The 21,162-nt window shown below is 41.5% G+C and overlaps 1 protein-coding gene across 2 annotated transcripts in view; it reads right to left on the bottom strand.

The window, feature by feature from the left end:
- Positions 1 to 5,654: 5,654 nt before the first annotated feature.
- NSMCE2 (NSE2 (MMS21) homolog, SMC5-SMC6 complex SUMO ligase) overlaps positions 5,655 to 21,162 on the bottom strand; it is a 368,866-nt gene continuing 353,358 nt past the window's right edge. For both annotated transcript variants that reach the window (XM_070748293.1, XM_070748294.1), the window contains exons 6-7: positions 18,928 to 19,034; positions 5,655 to 6,051 (exon numbers count right to left, since the gene is read on the bottom strand). In XM_070748293.1, coding sequence (XP_070604394.1) covers positions 5,937 to 6,051; positions 18,928 to 19,034 — 222 coding nt within the window. In that variant the 3' untranslated portion in view covers positions 5,655 to 5,936. The remainder of the gene's footprint in view (positions 6,052 to 18,927; positions 19,035 to 21,162) is intronic.

The raw sequence follows: 21,162 nt of genomic DNA, 5'->3' as shown, positions 1-21,162 counted from the left end.
GATCCATGTAACTCAGTCCTGACTATATGAGAAGAATACTCAGTTCTTATTGTAAATTATTCGTGGAAAATGATGGGCTGCCAAAAATTTTACTGCTACACTGTGGGTGTTGCTTGTGTAGGTATGGCTTGATGGTCATGTGACCAGGTAGGAGTGGCTTACCGGCCATGTGACCATGCGAGATTGGCTTGACAATCATGTGACCAGGGGTGGCTTAGAGGTCATGTGACTGAGTGGGACCAAGATAAGTTTTCAAATAGATGCCTGGACTTTTTTTCAGTTGATTAAGTCACATTATTTGAAAAGCCACAAAAAGGACAAACTATAGGCAACATTATTTGTTGAGAAGCACAGTAACATGTCGTTTTATACTAAACCCATAAGGTTCAGGATGAGAACAGATTAGGCAAGTAGCTCAATTTTCTTGAATTGCTATAAAAGTTCAGTTCTAGAGAATGATTAAAATGATTAAAGCATTTATGGGTAAAAACATACTATTTAATTATTTCCTATTTTAAAAGTAATTAAGGATCATACTAAGGTACTAGAGAAGGAAGGACAATAAAAAATTATTAAGTATTCAATAAATAATGCATTTTATTTTTATTAGCCCCACTGCAGCCCATTACTGCTCCTCATATAAGAGGGCCAGATATGATCCAAAATTTCCCCCTCTTCTCATTTGAGTATGCTCTGTGCAAGTTCTTTTTAAACAATCATTTGAAACACGATCACTAATTCTAACTTGTTTCCAAGATCAACCGGATAATTTTGGAAAGAAGAATAGACCACCTTCTAGCTTTAAAAACACTATTTCCTCTTCTCTGACTATGTGTTGATTTCAAAAGGTGGTTGTGGTCAGCAACATCACTACTCTGCAGAAAAGGTGACTAAATTCTTCAGAGTTTGCATAAAGATCTCAAGCTGTCCTGTCTATGCTCTGAGAGGTGGTTAAGGCATCAGGCTGGAAACTGTGAGTTCTAATACTGCCTTAGGTACAAAGCCAGCCGGGGGACCTTAAGGGCCAGTCACTTTTCTCAGTCTTAAAAATGAAGCACTAGAAATCCACTTCTGAAAAACTTTTCCAAGAAAATTGTAGGAATTTGTCCAGCAGACTCTGAGAAGCACATTGAACAATATTAATATACAGTACATTGTTTTTAGATAGATAGATAGATAGATAGATAGATAGATAGATAGAGGTAGGTAGGTAGGTAAGTACTGTAGATAGATAGATAGATAGATAGATAGATAGATAGACAGACAGATAGATAAATAGATAGATAGATAGATAAATAGATAGATAGATAGATAAATAGATAGATAGATAGATAGATAGATAGATAGATAGAGGTAGGTAGGTAAGTACTGTAGATAGATAGATAGATAGATAGATAGATAGAGGTAGGTAGGTAGGTAAGTACTGTAGATAGATAGATAGATAAATAGATAGATAGATAGATAGACAGACAGACAGACAGATAAATAGATAGATAGATAGATAGATAAATAGATAGATAGATAGATAGATAGATAGACAGATAGATAGATAAATAGATAGATAGATAAATAGATAGATAGATAGATAGATAGATAGATAGATAGAGGTAGGTAGGTAGGTAAGTACTGTAGATAGATAGATAGATAGATAGATAGATAGATAAATAGATATAGGTAGGTAGGTAAGTACTGTAGATAGATAGATAGATAGATAGATAGATAGATAGATAGATGATAGATAGATGATAGAAAGAACATAGACACATAGACAGAATAGATAGATGATAGAAAGTAGACAGATGGAATAGATAGATGATAGAAAGAACATAGACAGTTAGACAGAATAGATAGATAGAAGATAGATAGAAGAAAGACGGACAGAATATGGTTGGGGGTCACCACAACACAAGGAACTGTATTAAGGGGTCGTGGCATTAGAAAGGTTGAGAACCACTGAATTCTAAGACGTTGCACAGGAGAGGACAAGTCCACTTGCGTTGAGACACCAACTTGATCTCTTGACCTGCTTAGAACGGAGGTGTCAAACTCAAAGGCTCATGGGGTACTTAGATCTGGCCTGTGGCGGCCGCCCTGAAAACAGTGAAGGACCGGCCTGCGGTGCCCCTCTTTTTATGCACGCCCCCCCCAGCATGTTTTCACTGGTAGAGGACTGCAGGAGGCCGCCGTGGCCCAAATGATGAAGATGGAGCCTGTTTTCACTGGCAGAGAGCTTGGGCCACCACAAGTGCCCCCGACCCGAGTGACGTCAAGTTGGCCACGCCCATCCTGGCTCCCCGAGTTAAAAACACAACCCTGATGCGGCCCTCAATGAAATTGAGCTTGATAATCCTGGGCCAGAAGGTTAGAGTAGTGGCTCCTGAAAGCCTGTTTCTAGGTAGACATGTATTGCCACAGCTAGCTTCCTTGAACAACTTCCTCCCCTCTGAGGCTGTCTCTCACAAGGCTGATCAGAATGAGAAACTAGACCGTGTGACTTGGCTGCTCTGTTCTTGGAAGAAAGCATCATGTTATTTGCCTTTATACCACTAACATTCCTTTGCTAAAATTTCCCCATTTCATTACCTGTTAACACCCTTCTATCTCTACTCAGGTGGTAGCAATGCACTGATGGCGAAACTTTTATCCAGGGGTGGGCAGCAGGCAGGATGGGGTGGAACGCAGTTCCACCGGCGGAAATGAAGATGCGTGCACAGCTCCAGATGATCGGCGGTTGTCACTTCCTGGATTATGCTCTCGGCTTGGCCCTTCTTTTTTTCCCTGCTGCTGCTGCTGCTGTGTCTGAACTCCTTGCTTTTTTCCTCTTTCCTCCTTCCTGGCCTCGGACGAGCTTCACTTTCTCCTGGCCGGCTCCACTCCAGCCTTCCGCAGCCACCTCCCGCCTGAGGTGCAAGCAGAAGGCGTGGGTGGAAGCAGCACTGGGAGCATTTATGCCTCTGAATGCTCCCATTCGCCTAGCTAACCAGCCTGAGGCGGGGGACGACGACCCAGGAAGGAGAGTGTGGGAAACGCAAAGCAAATTGTCACCCCAGCAAGCAAGGTTGTAAGTCATGGACTTAACAATTCACTTGAATGATGATGATCGTTCAAGCCACTCCCACCTGATCACATGGCCATTAAACCACACCCACAAAATAAGCCACACCCACAGTGTGGCAGTAAAATTTTTGGCTGCCTATTACTGCTTTTATCCCACGGATGCCAAAGGAGCACGCACTGTTGTGCATGCACAAGTGCACACATCCGTAATTCAATGACTGGGGAGGGTGAAAACAACCTCCCCCTCCCTCTGGGGGTCAGAAATAGTCCATTTCCCAAATTCTGGTAGGCCCTGTAGGCCCGTTTTTTGCCTTCCCCAGGCTCTAGAGGCTTCCCTGGAGCCTGAGAGGGCAAAAATGCTCCCCCCATTCCCCTGGCAGCCCCCTGTAAGCTGAAAATGCCCTCCCAGAGCCTCCGTGTGAGCCAAAAATCTGGCCTGCACAAGCATGTTGGAGCTGAGCTAGGGCAATGGCTTGTGTGCCACCCGTGCCATAGATTCGTCATCACTACCTTACTTCATGCATCATACCAAGTTATAATCACGTAAGATTAAATGTAGGGCCACTGTGTAAATAAAGGCCTGGTATTTTAGAAATCACCAAGTAGGACTTAGCTTACTTAGCATGAATCCAATTTACTGCGGCTGTCAATACTTTTATTTTACTTTGTTGTCAGATTTATATTCTGGCTTTATTGCTTTGGAGAGGGGAGGGCATGATGGCACAGTGGTTAAAAGCTGCTGAACTTGTCAGCTGGGAAGGGTTCGGGACCAGAGCGATGTCTGATGGGGCGAGCCCCTGTCCCTTGCTGTAGCTCCTGACCACCTAGCAACTCGAAAGGATGCAAACGAGAGTAGATCAACAGGTACCACTTTGTTGGGAAAGTAACAGTGTTTCGTGTCCCTCGCTGTACAGCCACGGTGGCTATCCATGTTCATGGAAATGTCTTCAGACAATGTTGGCTCCCTCGGCTATGAAATGGACATGAGCACTGCTCCCTAGATTCATTTCCCTGACTGGACAAAGGAAACCTGTACGTTTACCTTTTATTCGTTTCTAACAGTGGTGAAATCCATTTTTTTTTACTACTGGTTCTGTGGGCGTGGCTTGGTGAGCATAGCAGGGGGAAAATACTGCAAAATCTTCATTTCCACCCCACTCCAGGGAAAAGATATTGCGAAATCTCCATTCCCACCCGTCTCTGGGGCTAGGTAGAAATTAGTATTTGCCAATTCTCCGAGCTACTCAAAATTTACGCTACCGGTTCTCCAAACTACTCAAAATTGTTTTGCCTAGAGCCTCGGTGGCGCAGTGGTTAGATATTGCAAGCTATTTCTGCTGATCACCGGCTGCCAACAGTTTGGCAGATCGAATCTCAGTAGGCTGAAGGTAGATTCAGCCTTCCATCCTTCCAAGGTCAATTAAATGAGGATCCAGATTGTTGGGGGCAATAAGCTTACTCTCTGTAAACCGCTTAGAGGGCTGCAAAGCACTGTGAAGTGGTATATAAGTTTTTTTAAAAAAGTTTTTAAAAAAGTTTAAATTAGTTTTTTTTTTTTTTAAATAATTATGCTACCGATTCTCCAGAACCTGTCAGAACATGCTGGATTTGTCCCTTGGTTTATGTTGTGGTTGGCTCTGGCCCAGCTCCTGCCCCAGGGACTGTGGAGGTGGATGCAGGGGAAAATTCAACATGTCACAGGCCTGTGTTATTGCCGACAGAATCAGTTCAGAGTTTACTTTCCTCGGACGAAGAAGAAGGTGGGAGTGACTCGGCAGAGGGGGGCTTGGCACACAGCCAAGGCAGTCAATCTCCCTTATCTTTTATTGCTTCAGATGATGACATTTTGGACCCACGCAAGCGCAGAATTATGCTTAGAAGAGACCAAGTAAGAACATATTACAGGAAATAAGGGAGGCCACCTGTGTTTGGGTGGGGCTCCAGTAATTAGGGCTGCTGCTATAAATAGCAGCATGTGGGTTTGGCCATTGTGGAAGAATATCTGTTCACAGTTATCAGGAATCTTGTGTGCTGGACTTTGTTGCTTTTTCATGCCTTTGAAACCAAAGCAGAGTAACGTGTCTCACTTCGTTGGAAGAAGAAGGGGCGTGAAGTTTCTCCACAGCTGCTAGCTAAGTACTTAATGACTGCTTAAGGGAAATTGTACAGACTACCCGGTTGTTTTGGGAAGAGTGCTCTTTGCAATACAAAAAGAGTGCTTAGTTTATTTTGACTTTTGTGATAAAGAACATTGTTTTGAATTTTCAAACGCGTGTGTGTCTGAAACTTGTACCCTTGAATTTTCGGGAGGCTCCTCTCAGAGAGCCCGGCAGAAAAGTTTATAAGTAACTTACGGCAGTGAAAATACCTAATACTGCTTCCTTCCAATGCGAGGTGGAGTAGACTGATAGAAAGTGACACGTTACCATCCCATATTGAAAAAATTCAAATGACAGAGCTAGCTTATTATGTCTTGCCCATGGAGAAAAGCATCTACCAGAAAATGATGATTTAAGATTCTACAGCACACTTTGTAATATGAACCCCAGAGAGAAATGCCATAGAAATTCTCCTTGCCAAACAAAGCCGCTTGGAGATGGCCTTCATAGTTTTTTATTTACAAAATGCAGGAGCTGAATACTGTTTTGCTTTTTTTCAAAATATACATAAAGGTAAACAGAGCGAGGCATTTTACACTCGGTCTCTTCCAAGAAAATGCTTTTAGCAACAGGTCAGACCTTCAACTTTGCCTGCTTTTGAAATACTTGCAGCAACAATCTCTTACACAACCGGCTGAAAATTAGAAACCTAGGCTGAGACGAACTCTGCTTCTGCGCTGCGTCCTTTGTTGTAACAACTTCTGGGGCCAGGGACTCTCTCTACTGTGTGGACTGGCTCTGTTTATTCCACATTTCGATCGTTCTTTTGAGGGCTTCATCGAACACAAGGTCGGCTTTCCTGACTTCCTTGTTGTTGCAGCCAACTTGGGGGCATCTGTAAAGAAGGGGAAATGGCCTGAGTTATAAAATTACAGTAATCCCTCGCTACTTCACTTCGCGGTTCATCTTTCGCGGATTCGCTATTTCACGAGTTTTTTAAAGGGGCTTAAATCCATTAAAAATTCATAAAATTCTTCTACAGTTATACTATACTCTATTAAAGAAACAGGTAGGATATCACATGTAGTTCCAGCTGAGAAACATTATAGAATGACTGTTTATTTTTATTTTTGTATTTATTCATTTGTCCAATACACAAATACATAGGAAGAAAAATAGACAGGGTAAAGTGAACTTAGAGGAGAGGATATATGAAAGAAAGAAAATATATATGATAAGTGAGAGAAAGGAAAGACAATTGGACAGGGTACAAAAGGTACACCAGTGCACTTATGTACGCCCCTTACTGGCCTCTTAGGAACCTGGAGAGGTCAATCGTGGAGAGTCTAAGGGAGAAATGTTGGGGGTTAGGGGTTGACACAATTGAGTCCGGTAATGAGTTCCACGCTTCGATAACTCGATTGTTGAAATCATATTTTTTACAGTCAAGTTTGGAGCGGTTCGTATTAAGTTTGAATCTGTTGCGTGCTCTTGTGTTGTTGCGGTTGAAGCTGAAGTAGTCATTGACCGGTAGGACGTTGCAGCATATGATCTTGTGGGCAATACTTAAATTGTGTCTTAGGCGCCGTAGTTCTAGGCTTTCTAGGCCCAGGATTGTTAGTCTATTTTCGTAGGAAATAGTTTAATGCAAAATGTGGGTTTTAAATGTCCAAATACTCACTAAATACATAAAAAAAAATCTTTCCTCTATTTTCATGGTCTTGGGACGCATCCCCAGCAAAAAACAAGGGATCATTGTACATCCAAATTAGCAAAATGGAAGTTCTCACTTTATCTTTAAATCCTGTGGGGGGCTTCCAGGGATGAAATGCTACTGGTTTGGTCTGGATTGGTAGCAATAGGCGGTGGTAGTTCATAGTGATGGCAGCACGAGACTCCCATCTACCCACCTGGATGTCACCATTTTCCTCTTTTTTTTTTTGAGGAACCTGGTGCATGGGAGGCGCGTGCTCCTCCTCCCCGCCTTAGAGTCCCTCTTTTCTGTTGTGAGCCGCCCCGAGTCTACGGAGAGGGGCAGCATACAAATCTAATAAATAAAATAAATAAATAAAATACCAGGCTAATGCAAAGGGCTGCTTTCATTCATGTTTTGGATTTTGTATCGGTTTAATAATTGAATAGGGAGCACCCAATAGTTGGTGGCTTCTCAGTCTGGAATAGCCTTTGAATGCAATTTGCATCTTTCCTCCAACCTTTTTGAAGGTCGCCTTGGATTCAACTGCAAAGGGTTCATAATCTCTCCCCGGTCTGGGCAGTAGCCCACCTCTGGCTACATTATAAATTAATAAAAACATATAAACCAATTCCCTTAGCCTAGAATCGCAATGCCTCTATTTGCATACTGTTGCCTATTATCTTATTTTCAGGAAATTTATGTTCGTAAAAGTAGTTTATAAATATAGGCAACTAGGTAATGAATCATCCAGTCTGCTGCAGAATGTGCATTGGGTGTAGTGCTTAGAAAGTACAGTGGTACCTCGAGATACGAGTTTAATTTGTTCCGGACCTGGGCTCTTAAGTCGAGCAGCTCTTATCTCGAACGACTTTTCCCCATAGGAATTAATGTAAATAATTTTAATTGGTTCCAGCCCTCAAAAAACTCACAAAGTTAGTCTAAATTATGCAAAAAGACATTGCAAGAATAAATGTAACTTTACTTATTAATAAGATGATAAGCTGAGAGCTTTCCTTCCCTTCCTCTTTTTACCCAAAACAATCAACATGGCAAACTTTTATTTTTATTCATTAAACTGTAGTTATTTATTCAACTTCACTGCAACCCAATCCTGTAGAGGGAGGAAAGAAGGGAGGAAGGAAGGAAAAGGAAAGCAAGAAATGGAGGGAGGAAAGGAAGGAAGGAAAGAAAGAAAGGAAGGAAGAAAGAAAGAAAGGAAGAAAGAAAGAAAGAAAGGGTGAAGGGACAGGAACAGAGGAAGGAAGCAAGGAAACTTATGAAAGGGGAGAGTAACTTCACTGCCACCCAATCCTGTAGAGGGAGGAAAGAAGGGAGGAAGGAAAAGGAAAGCAAGAAATAGAGGAAGGGAAGGTAAAAGAGAGAAAGAAAAAGAGCAAGAAAGAAAGCAAGCAAGAGAGAAAGAAAGAAAATGAAAGAGAAATAAAAATAGAGAGGGAGAATGAAAGAAATGGAAGGAGGGAAGGAAGGAGAGAAAGCAAGAGAAAGAAAGAAAGCAAGAGAAAGAAAGAAAGAAAGAAAAAGAAAGAAAGAAAGAAAGAGAAAGAAAAAAGAATGAAAGAGCAAGAGAGCAAGAGAGAAAAAGAAAGAGAGAAAGAAAGAAAGAAAGAAAGAAAGAAAGAAAGAAAGAAAGGCAACTTCAAAGAAAGGCTCACTGAGCATCTCTCACTCTCTCTCTTTCTATCCCTCTCTCTTTCTCTCCCCCCTCTCCCCCCCTTTCCCTCTCTCTTTCTCTCTCTCCCTCTCTCTTTCTCTCCCCCCTCTCCCCCCCCAGGCCGGCAGCGATGTTTTAAAACAGCCGCGCCGTTTGCGAGCTAACTCCTGAGGTGCGGAAGTTCGCCTTTGGCGTTTGGGCCACTCGGAATGTGAAATTCAAAACAGCGTTCGGATCCCCCCACCCCCAGCAGAAGCCAAGGACCCCCAGAGTGGGGCGGCAGGGGAGGCGACCGCCTCTCCACTCACCAAGTGCCGGGATACGAGCTGAGAAGAGCTGGGCTGGCTTACTTTCCTTCCTTCCCGCGCTGATGCAGAGCCACTCGAACAAAGCGTCACGCCCCCCTGACGCTTTTGGCGGCAAAAGAGCCCAGCGTCGCTTCGGAAGCCGCCGAAAGCATCAGAGGGGCGCGACGCTTTGTTCGAGTGGCTCTGCATCAGCGCGGGAAGGAAGGAAAGTAAGCCAGCCCGGCTCTTCTCGGCTCGTATCGCGGAGAGGGGCGGCATACAAATCCAAGTAATAAATAAAATAAAATAAAAAAATGTCTCTCCTCTCCCAGCTCTTATCTCGAGTAGCTCTTAAGTCGAGCAGCTCTTATGTCAGGGTTCCACTGTATAGGGAGAATAATCGGAATTTTAAAAATTCACAGAATCATAGAGTAGGAAGGGACCTCCAGGGTCATCGGGTCCAACCCCCTACTCAATGCAGGATTCACGAAACCATCCCAGAAAGATGACTGTCCAGTCTCTGTTTGAAGACCTCCAGTGAAGGTGAGCCCACCACCTCCTGTGGCAAACTGTTCCACTGGTTTATCATCCTTACTGTTAGAAAGTTTTTTCTGATATCTCATCTAAATCTACTCCCTTGCAGTTTCATTCCATTGTTTCTAGTCCTTCCATGGGCTAATGAGAACAAGGCTGATCCCTCTGCTCCATGACAGCCCTTCAGATATTTGTAGACAGCTATCAAGTCTCCTCTCAGTCTTCTCCTTTGCAGACTAAACATTCCTAGATCCTTTAACCGTTCCTTATGGGACATGGTTTCCAGACCATTCACCATCCTTGTAACTCTCCTTTGAACTTGCTCTAGTTTATCAATGTCCTTTTTAAATTGGGCCCCCCAGAACTGAACACAGTATTCCAAGTATGGTCGTACCAAAGTACTGTAGAGAGGAATAATTCAACTCAATTCAATTCAATTCAATTTATTAGATTTGTATGCCGTCCCTCTCCGAAGACTCGGGGCGGCTCACAACAATAATAAAAACAATATTCCAGCGAAAACAAATCTAATATTAAAAATCACATAAAACCCTATCGTATTTAAAAAAGCAAACAACATATACATACCCAAACATAAATATAAAAAAAGGGGGGGGGGGGAAAGCCTGCGGGAAAGGTGTCTCAACTCCCCCATGCCTGGCGGTATAGATGGGTCTTGAGTAATTTACGAAAGACAAGGAGTGTGGGGGCAGTTCTAATCTCCGGGGGAAGTTGATTCCAGAGGGCTGGGGCTGCCACAGAGAAGGCTCTTCCCCTGGGGCCCGCCAAACGACATTGTTTGGTCGACGGGGCCCGGAGAAGGCCAACTCTGTGGGACATTATCGGTCGCTGGGATTTGTGCGGTAGCAGGCGGTTCCGGAGGTACTCTGGTCCAATTATTTCACGTGAGCGAGATTCTATGCTCCTCTTGATACATCCCAGGATTGTGTTTGCTTTTTTTTGCAGCTGCTTCACACTGTTGATTCATGTTTAATCTGTGATCTACCAATACACCCAGGTCCTTCTCACCTGTACTGCTGCTCAGACATATTCCTCCCATTCGATAGGTGCTGTTTTCGTTATTTTCCCCCAGATGTAGGATCCTGCATTCAGGAGTTCTATAAGGCAAAACTGAATCTGCCTTGCAAGATAGGATTTGAGATCTGTGCTCACAGTTGGTGTATTCTTTGGGCACATATTGTAGATACAAATCAGAGGTGGGTTATTATTGGCATGGTCCGGTGCACTGCTTTGATAGTGACCTGCCAATTGTGCAATTTGCACGCAACGACTCCTGTGCTGCTTTTGCTGGTCTGTGCTTGGAGCCATCTTTTTTTCCTAATTTTTGGTGATTTCTTTTGCTCTCTGAGCATGCACAGAAGGAAAATCGTCCCTCTGTGAATGTGTGGAAGGAAAATTGTGCGTGCGCACAATTTTGCAATGCACATGCAGTGCACTGGTAGGAAGGTAAGAGGAACACACCCCTGGTACAAATGCAGGGTGTCCCAAAAAATGTATACACATTTTAAATAATTGTAAACTTGGTATTTATTATAATTTTATTATTTCAAAAATGTAAAAACATTGACAAGTGTCATTTTATTGTTTTTTTTATTGCATTTTAACTAATTGTATATAGCTAATAACTAAACTGTTTGGGTTTATTTTGCAGATTCAATCCCTGAACACAATAACGACAGCCAGACTAACCTTCGAAAACAAATAAAAACAATAAAACAATAAAATGATACTTGTAAATATTTTTACATTTTTGAAATAATAAAATTATAATAAACACCAAGTTTGTAATTATTTAAAATGTGTATACAATGTTGGGGGACACCTTGTATGCACAAATTATGATTGTTTGTGGTCTGACACCTTCCCTTGTTTACTTCATTTTATCCAAATGCACTTCAGTTTGAAAAGGCATTTTTTTAAGAAGCCAGGAACAATGAATAAATAACACGCCGTATCTTGGATTTTAGAGAGTTTTTCTGAGATTTAATGCTAACCTTCCCTTTGGTAGGTAAATCAGCTCTGTTTTCTGGGCGATAGCATGCAGCAGGTAATTACATAAACAGGTGAGAATGGATAGCCTTGGGAGGAATGAGTTGCTGAGATTTAGGAACATCTCTCCTTGTAGATCAATCTGGAGCGAGACACAATTTGCCTGTGGTGGTAGTAATAATGAGTAACAGCATTCGAGACTGTAGAGTCTGCATATTGTTTGATACCTTCAAAGAACTGTGCAAATGAGAAATTCTAGATTCTCAGAGGATACTCCGAGAGGTTGGAAGAGGCAGGGGAGAAGACAGGGTGACACAGAAACACTACGGAAAACCAAATAGCATGAAAAATAGAAGAACGTTCCAAGAAGATTCCACACCGATTTGCATTATTCAGGTGACACTGAGGGCACCTGAAAAAACCTTCAAGTGGCCTGCAAGGAATATAAAACTTTCCATCCTCCAACGTTCAGTGAGAACTGAAGAAGCTTCCTGCACGAGAAGCGAAACCTCTTACAACGAAAAACAAAGTCCATTGGGAGGAAATGGGTGATAGGAATGATGAGAAGATTAACAGCAGTGCAGATTTTGCAAATAGTTTGAGAGTGTTGAAGGAATTATTTGTTTAGCAGAGTGATGGTGTTCGGGGAAAAAAACCTGATCTTATGTCTAGTTTTCTTGTGTGCAGTGCTTGATAGCATCGTTTTGAGAGTAGGAGTTGAAACAGTTTATATCCAGGATGTGAGGTGTCTATAAATATTTTCACAGCCTTCTTTTTGACTCATGCAGTACACAAGTCCTCAGTGGAAGGCAGGTTGGTAGCAATTGTTTTTTCTGCTGCTCTAATTATCCTCTGAAGCCTGTGTCTGTCTTGTTGAGTTGCAGAACCAAACCAAGCAGTTGTAGAGGTGAAGATGACAGACTCAATAATTCTCAGCAGCTCCTTGGGCAGTTTGTGCTTCCTGAATTGGTGCGGAAAGTACATTCCTTGTTGCGCTTTTTTGATGAGGTTTTTGATGTTAGGTGTCCATTTTAGATCTTGTGATATGGTAGAACCTAGAAATTTGAAGGTCTCTACTGCTGATACTGTATTGTCTAGTAATGTAAGAAGTGGAAGATAGATAGATAGATAGATAGATAGATAGATAGATAGATAGATAGATAGATGATAGATAGATAGGCAGACAGACAGACAGACAGACAGGTAGATAGCTAGGTACATAGCTAGGTACGTAGGTAGGTAGGTAGGTAGGTAGGTAGATAGATGGATAGATAAATGGATAGATAGATAGATAGATAGATAGATAGATAGATAGAGAGATGGATAGATGGATGGATAGATGGATGGATGGACAGACAGATAGATAGGTAGATAGCTAGGTACATAGCTAGGTAAGTAGGTAGGTAGGTAAGTAGGTAGATGGATGGATAGATATATAGATGGATAGAGAGATGGATAGATGGATGGATGGATGGATGGATGGATGGATAGATAGATGTAGGTAGGTAGGTAGGTAGATAGATATCTGAGGATCTTCCTTGCCTTCCCCATAAAATGTGGATATTAATGCTGTCTGCCACATGTTCCCGGCCCATTTTCAAACTGCTTGTGCTGCAGATATGATTACTATAAGCCCTTTTGATAGAACCTGTTCTCCGGCCCCAATTCGCAGCCTCTGCAGCACAGGGGCCCAGGAGTGGAGAGACGGACTCAGCCGCAGCCGCTCCGAGGCCCTTCTCTCCGCAGGCAGCCCCAGATCCCGTCTGGGAAGGCGTTTGCCCCAGACCGACAAAGGCAGTTCCCCGGTGCTGTGTCTCCAGCGTGATGCGTTTGCCTTGGGCAAACCACAGAGTCTCACAGTTTGGGGTTTGTTTCTCCCAATCTACAAAGAGGTGAAGATAATTATTATTTATCTGGCACATGTTTTTACCCAGATTAATTAATTCTGTTAAATTGCCTAAAAAGCCTCCAGTCAAAAAGTAGCTGTATGACACAGGCAAGGCTTGGTACTTTTGCTGCTCAGCAATTATTCTCGGCTCCTGAAACAGCAATGGGGTGGTGGTGTTATTTATTTATATGTTTTATTATTTCATTGTTTTTAGCACCCATCATGCATTTATCATTTATTTATTTATTTATTGGATTTGTATGCCGCCCCTCTCCGTGAACTCGGGGCGGCTAACAACAGTGGTAAAAACAACATGTGACAATCCAATACTAAAAATAGCTAAAAACCCTTGTTATAAAACCAATTATACATACAAACATACCATGCATAAATTGTAGAAGCCTAGGGGGAAAGAATATCTCAGTTCCCCCATGCCTGACGGCAGAGGTGGGTTTTAAGGAGCTTACGAAAGGCAAGAAGGGTGGGGGCTATTCTAAGCTCTGGGGGGAGTTGGTTCCAGAGATTCCGGGGCCGCCACAGAGAAGGCTCTTCCCCTGGGTTCCGCCAAACGGCATTGTTTAGTTGACGGGACCCAGAGAAGGCCCACTCTGTGGGATCTAACTGGTTGCTGGGATTCGTGCGGCAGAAGGCGGTCCCGGAGATAATCTGATCTGGTGCCATGAAGGGCTTTATAGGTCATAACCAACACTTTGAATTGTGACCGGAAACTGATCAGCAACCAATGCAGATTGCGGAGTGTTGGTGTGACATGGGCATATTTAGGGAATCCCATGATTGCTCTTGCAGCTGCATTCTTCACGATCTGAAGTTTCCGAACACTTTTCAAAGGTAGCCCCATGTAGAGAGCATTACAGTAGTCGAGCCTCGAGGTGATGAGGGCATGAGTGACTGTGAGCAACGACTCCCGGTCCAAATGGGGCCGCAACTGGTGCACCAGGCGAACCTGGGCAAACGTCCCCCTCGCCACAGCCGAAAGAGGTTTCTCTAATGTGAGCTGTGGATCGAGGAGGACGCCCAAGTTGAGGACCCTCTCTGAGGGGGTTAGTAATTCTCCCCCCAGGGTAATGGATGGACAGATGGAATTGTCCTTGGGAGGCAAAACCCACAGCCACTCCGTCTTATCAGGGTTGAGTTTGAGTCTGTTATATAGTGCATGTAGTGAGACTGGGCAACATACTGCAATTTGTTGGGAGCGGCCAAAGAGGGCCAGAAAGGAACCCCTGGTTAAAATACAAGGATTTAACCACAAAAAAATGTATTATTATTGTTAGCATAAAACTTATCAGGAAAGACTTCATGAACTCAATCTGTATAGTCTGGAGGACAGAAGGAAAGGGGAGGACATTATTGAAACTTTTAAATATGTTAAAGGGTTATATAAGGTTCAGGAGGAAAGTGTTTTTAATAGGAAAGTGAAGACAAGAACAAGGGGGCACAATCTGAGGTTGGTTGGGGGAAAGATCAGAAGCAACCTGAGAAAATATTATTTTACTGAAAGAGTAGTAGAAGTTTGGAACAAACGTCCAGCAGAAGTGGTTGGTAAATTCAAAGTAACCAAATTTAAACATGCCTGGGATAAACATATATCAATCCTAAGATAAAATACAGGAAATAGTATAAGGGCAGACTAGATGGACCATGAGGTCTTTTTCTGCCGTCGGCATTCTATGTTTCTATTTTTTATTCCTAGAAATTTAGATACAAGCAGAAGCCAGCTCAGCAAGTACTGTTCCTTCTTATATTTCAGCTTTTCAGCTGCCAACCTGCCTTCCATTGAGGACCTGTATACTGCATGAGTCAAAAAGAGGGCTGTGAAAATATTTACTGACCCCTAGCATCCTGGACATAAACTGTTTCAACTCCTACCCTCAAAACGTCGCTACAGAGCACTGCACACCAACACAACTAGACACAAGAACAGTTTTTTCCCCAAACGCCATCACTCTGCTAAACAAATAATTCCCTCAACACTGTCAAACTATTTACTAAGTCTGCACTACTATTTATACTAGATTTTTCTCATCTTCCCTATCACCCATTTCCTCCCACTTAGGACTGTATGACTGCAAGTTGTTGCTTATATCCTTAAGATTTTTATTAATATTGTTTCATAGCTTATTTGACCCGTATGACAATCATTAAGTGTTGTACCACATGATTCTTGGCAAATGTATCTTTTTCTTTTATGTACACTGAGAGCATATGCACCAAGACAAATTCCTTGTGTGTCCAATCACACTTGGCCAATAAAGAATTCTATTTTCCTGCCATTTACTACACTGGCCATTAATTCAAATAGCGTAAAAAAAGAGAGAGGACAATACAAATTCAAATTCAAAAATTATGGATTAACAATTGGCAGATGACAAGATCGACCGCATTCAAGGAAAACCAATTAAAAATGTTCTACAGGTGGCACCTATCGCCAGAAAGACTTGCAAAAATGTTCCCAAAAACCTCTCCAATATGTTGGAAGTTTAAAAAAGAAAGAGGCACATTCTACCACCAATGGTGGACATGCACACAGGCAAAAAAGTTTTGGAATAAAATAACAAATTGGTTAAAAGAAATAGCAAATGAAGAAATTGAAAAAAAAAACAGAATTATATTTATTGGGTATTTTTAATTAAAAAATAGAAAAAGAAGTAAGATACCTAGTTATACATATACTAACAGCTGCCAGAATAGTATATGCCCAACAGTGGAAAACAGATAAAATACCGGAAGAAAACATAATAATTAAAAAAATACTAGACTGTGCGGAGATGGACCAGGCTATCCAAAAGATTAGAGGGAAAAGAAGAATCAGATTACTATAAAACATGGGCAAAATTTTATGATTGGCTAAAAGAAATAAATAAATAAAAATGTATGCAAAGCAACATGTCAAATAAAAGAATTCAAAAATTAATATTATTTATTTATTTATTTATTTATTTATTATTTGGATTTGTATGCCGCCCCTCTCCAAAGACTCGGGGCGGCTCACAACAAGTGAAAAAAACAATCCAATACATAATCCAATTAATTAAAATATTAAAAGTTTAAAAAAACCCCTATACTAACATACACACACACAAGCATACCATGTATAAATTCAGCGGGCCCAGGGGGAGATGTTTAGTTTCCCCATGCCTGACGGCAAAGGTGGGTTTTGAGAAGTTTATGGAAGGCAGGAAGAGTAGGGGCAGTTCTGATCTCCGGGGGGAGTTGGTTCCAGAGAGCCGGTGCCGCCACAGAGAAGGCTCTCCCCCTGGGGCCCGCCAACCGACATTGTTTAGTTGACGGGACCCGGAGGAGGCCCACTCTTATGTAAAAGAAGTGTAATTCTCTGATCAAATATCCCCAAAAAAAGTGGGGAAACTTTCATTTTCCAAATGTTGTATATATATATGTTTTTATGTATGTTTTTTTCTTTTGTCTTGTATGTCATATTTGTAAAATAAAATTTTAAAAAAACAAAAAAATAAAACAAATTCAAAATGATGGCTGTTGGCCAATTCCTGAACACAGGGTAGCATGGCTTAGAAACCAATTTCTGGGGAACCACAATGGGGAAAGCTATCACTTCATATCTTCTTGGAAGCTTCTGGTTAACCTATAAAATGACATCAGAAGGCTGGACAAGACAGGCCAATGATTTCATCCAGGAGAGTTCCTTTCATGCCCTTCAGTTGCCAAAGGCAATCCAGCAAACCAGTCAGAACAGAGCCTGTTAAAACTCTCTAGTGCAGATATTTCATCTGGGTCCTTGCTTGACTCATCTTAATATTGTACTTGGTGTTAATTATACCTTGAGAGAGAAATTACATTCTGCAGCACCTGCCACGGACAGGCAGGTGGGTGAAGGAAGGAATGAATGGGGAGCAATCATAAACGTCCTAGGTACCCAATAATATTGCCAAGTTGCCTTAGCTGCTGTTTAAGATAGCAGAAGCCATACTTTGGGATGGAAAGCAAAATTAAGGGAAAGGATGGCATGCTTCTGTATTAAAGCCCTCACTCTCTGTTCCAAATTGCTTTGCTTTATAGAATAGAATAGAATAGAATAGAATAGGATTCTTTATTGGCCAAGTGTGATTGGACACACAAGGAATTTTTAAAAACAGTGTTGTGCATATAGAATAGAATAAAACAGAACAGAATAGAATAGAATTCTTTATTGGCCAAGAGTGATTGGACACGCAAGGAATTTGTCTTTGGTGCATATGCTCTCAGTACATGAACATGAAACAAAATATACATTTGTCAAGAATCATGAGGTATAACACAATGATTGTCATAAGTGTCAAATAAGCAATGAGGAAACAATCAATATTAATAAAAATCTTAAGGATGCAAACAAGTTAGTCATACAGTCATAAGTGGGAGGAAATGGGTGATAGGGATGATGAGAAAAAACTAGTAGTAATAGTAGTGCAGACTTAGTAAATAGTTTGACAGTGTTGAGGGAATTATTTGTTTAGCAGAGTGATGGCATTTGGCAAAAAAAAATTCTTGTGTGTAGTTGTCTTGGTGTGCAGTGCTCTGTAGCGACGTTTTTAGGGTAGGAGTTGAAAGAGTTTATGTCCAGGATGCAAGGGGTCAGTAAATATTTTCCCCGCCCTCTTTTTGACTCGTGCAGTATACAGGTACTCAATGGAAGGCAGGTTGGCAGCAATTGTTTTATGTGCAGTTCTGATTCTCCTCTGAAGCCTGTGTTGGTTTTGGGTACAGAGTTGGAAGACTTGAAAATTAAGATAGAGATAGATTGCCCTGAAGAAGTCTAATTGTGTGGTTGCAAGGAGGCAATATGATGGCACCATATTATCAATCCAACACATCTGATAAGACTGGAGCAGGGCCTATTAAAAGAATTAGGAGACATAGGAATTCTTGATAGATAGTCCTCGACTTACAAACATAATTACACCAAAATTAAGAGCCGTGGTGGCGCCGTGGTTAGAATGCAGTATTGCAGGCTGACTTTGCTCACAGTGGTCATAAATGTGAAAAACAGTCACAAGACACTTTTTTCAGAGCCGTTGTAACTTTGAACCATCAGTAAACAAACCGTTGCAAATCGAAGATGATCTGTGATCCAATTACCGTAACAGCGGCCTAACATGTTACAGATGTGTTATCAAATTGCATCCTTCAATTGTCACTCTGCGCAATATTTTTTATGACAAAATGTAACGGTGAAAACTACCCATATTATGAGAAAGTAAGATACACATCTGGTCCTGGGTTTGCTTCTATGTCAGAATTTTGTAAACTCACACAATATGCATTTTACTTCTGCAAGTTGAATAACTCTCTCTCTCTCTCACACACACACACAAACATACCTCTCTTCTCTCTCTCTCTCTTTCCTCCCTCTTATTCCCCCTCTCTCTTTTATCTCTCCCCACCCTTCTATTCTCTCTCTCTTCTTTTTCTGTCTCTCCTCTCTCATTCCCCTTTCTTTTCTCTCCTCTCTCTCTCCCCCTCCCCCTCTCTCTTCCCCTCCTCCCTCACCCCCCCTTCTTTCTCTCTCCCTCCCTCTATTCTCTCTCTCTTTACTCTTTCTCTCTTCTCTCTCATTCCCTTATCTCTCTTCTCTCTCTCTTTTCTCTTTCTCTCATCTCTCTCTCTCTCTTCCCCCCTCCCTCCACTTTCCATCAACACTCAGGACTGCTTACTTGACTTTCTTCTTATGTTGGTGTCTGCGCCAGATGTGTTCCAAGATGGCTTCTTCCTCATAGGTGTGGCCGCAGATTCTATTCCTAACTGGTTTCTTCATTTCTTCCTGCAATAAAGTTATTGGGCCGCATAACCGATTGTTCAATATCAACAACTCAGTAGTGTCTGCCAGTTGGCTTCTATATTATTGTTGCAGCTCCACAAATTAAATCCCATTAATTGACAACTACGACTATTGTTGTTTATGATTACTACTGTGATGTAAGGTTGCCAGCAAATGAATTAATTTGGAATTGATTTTCTAGCATACATGGAGATATAAACAGGTACATTTGTTCAAAGGGAAGGTAGGACAAATGAAAGGACTGCTGAATCAAGGGTTAAAAGAAGAGAAGGGAAAATAAAACATAAATACTTAAAATAATAGGATTCCTGAAGGGTGGTAGAACCTTGGTAGAGTGGTAGAGTCCCAATTAACAAGGCATCTTTTCCACATTTTTTTAAAAAAAACATATGCTTAAGATTTTATAAGACAAGTAGGCTCATTTTGTCTTGCAAAATATTAATGGGTCACCCCAAGCCTACAAAGAGGGGCGGCATACAAATCTGATAAAGAAATAAATTAAATAAATAAAATAAATAAAATAAAATAAAATAAATAAATGAAAGAAAGAAAGAAAGAAAGAAAGAAAGACAGAAAGAAAGGGTAGAAAGCAAGCAAAGGAAGTGGATCGCAACAGACCATAATCTTCTCTGTTCCATTAGGCATTGTATCCCTTTAGTTTTCAACCATACCAGTTTTTGTATCCAAATTGTATCACACAAACTGGTAGGATTGTTGGAGAAGAAAATCAGTCTGCAACCGTTTCACACTGAAAAGGCTTTCGATACAGTAAAAGGTAGCACTCCTCTAATAATTTCATTGCAGGCTTGAGCCAAAACTAATGATAAACATCAAATAAAGCAAAGGGCACACTATATATGCTTGTAACCTCCAATGTATGATTTCAAATTACAGAATGTGAGCAGAATGCAATTGTGAACCTGCTATGTCTTCTCTAGCAATCACTGTAAGTTCCATGGTGGTTTGTTTTCTTGTAAATATTTTGGTACCCAATTAGGTACTATTATCATTGCTAGAAGAGAGTGCGGTTTAGTCTCCCCATTCTCTTCTAGCACTGATATTGTTACCTAGTTGTGTGATGAAACGTCTACAAGAAAACAACCAAACTCAGAAAGCACCAAGGACCCTGCAGATCAACCCTGAGCTATAAATACTCTCTTCTATAGCTACCTACCTACAGGTATGACCAATTCTGGTCAGGTACGCAGAACCAGTAGAAAAATTTTGATTGTTTTTCTTTTTTTCCCCTTCTGGGCTCTGGGTATGTTTTTCCTATCGCAGTAAATGAGGTTGAACATGTATAATTTTAGAAGAGCTGTGTGTATGTGTACATACACATACAGTTTGTTTATTTATTATTAGATTTCTATGCTGCCCTTCTCGAGGCGACTCAGTAGTAGATAATGTATATTTTTGTGTGCCTGTGTGTAATATGTATGTACACATATGGCATATATACATAGAATTAAATAGTATATTTTGGATGTTCAGTAATGTTGTGGTTAGCTCTGGCCCAGCTCCTGCCCCAAGGACTGTGGATGTGGGGGAGACATCCACATGCTGCAGGCCTGTTTTGCCCCCTGTGGAATCTGATGATGAAGGCTCCTCTGACCAAGAAGACATGAGTGACAGGGAGGAGGAGAGTGGGGCAGACAGCTCAGAAGGAGATCAATTATCTAGCTCCTCCTTGGATTCAGAACAAGAGTTAATGATACAGCCATGCATGCGGAGAGCGATGCATAGGCAACAACAACTGAGAGATTATTATAAAAGAAAATGAGGCCACCTGTGGTTGGGTGGGGCTGTGGTAATTACTGAGGCTGCTAAAAATACCAGCCTGTGGGTTTGGCCATTGTGGAGGATTATCTGATCTTTGTGTTTCGTGCCTGCTTTACTGACTTTGACTTTTTGTGTGCTGATTTTCCCCCGCTTTGAAACTAAACCAGAGCAAAGTGTGTTTCACTTTGTGAAAGAAGAAGGACTGTGAATTGCCTCACAGCTGCAAGCTAAGTATCACAGAACTGATAAGGGACAATACAAATTACCAGTTTGTTTGGAGACAAGTGCTCTTTGCTATACCAAAAGAGGGCTTAGTTTAAGTGAATTGTCA

This window comes from Erythrolamprus reginae, chromosome 3 (genome assembly GCF_031021105.1).
Source record: "Erythrolamprus reginae isolate rEryReg1 chromosome 3, rEryReg1.hap1, whole genome shotgun sequence".
In the NCBI taxonomy this organism is placed as follows: Eukaryota; Metazoa; Chordata; class Lepidosauria; order Squamata; family Dipsadidae; genus Erythrolamprus; species Erythrolamprus reginae.
This window is presented reverse-complemented; position numbering and strand designations above follow the sequence as displayed.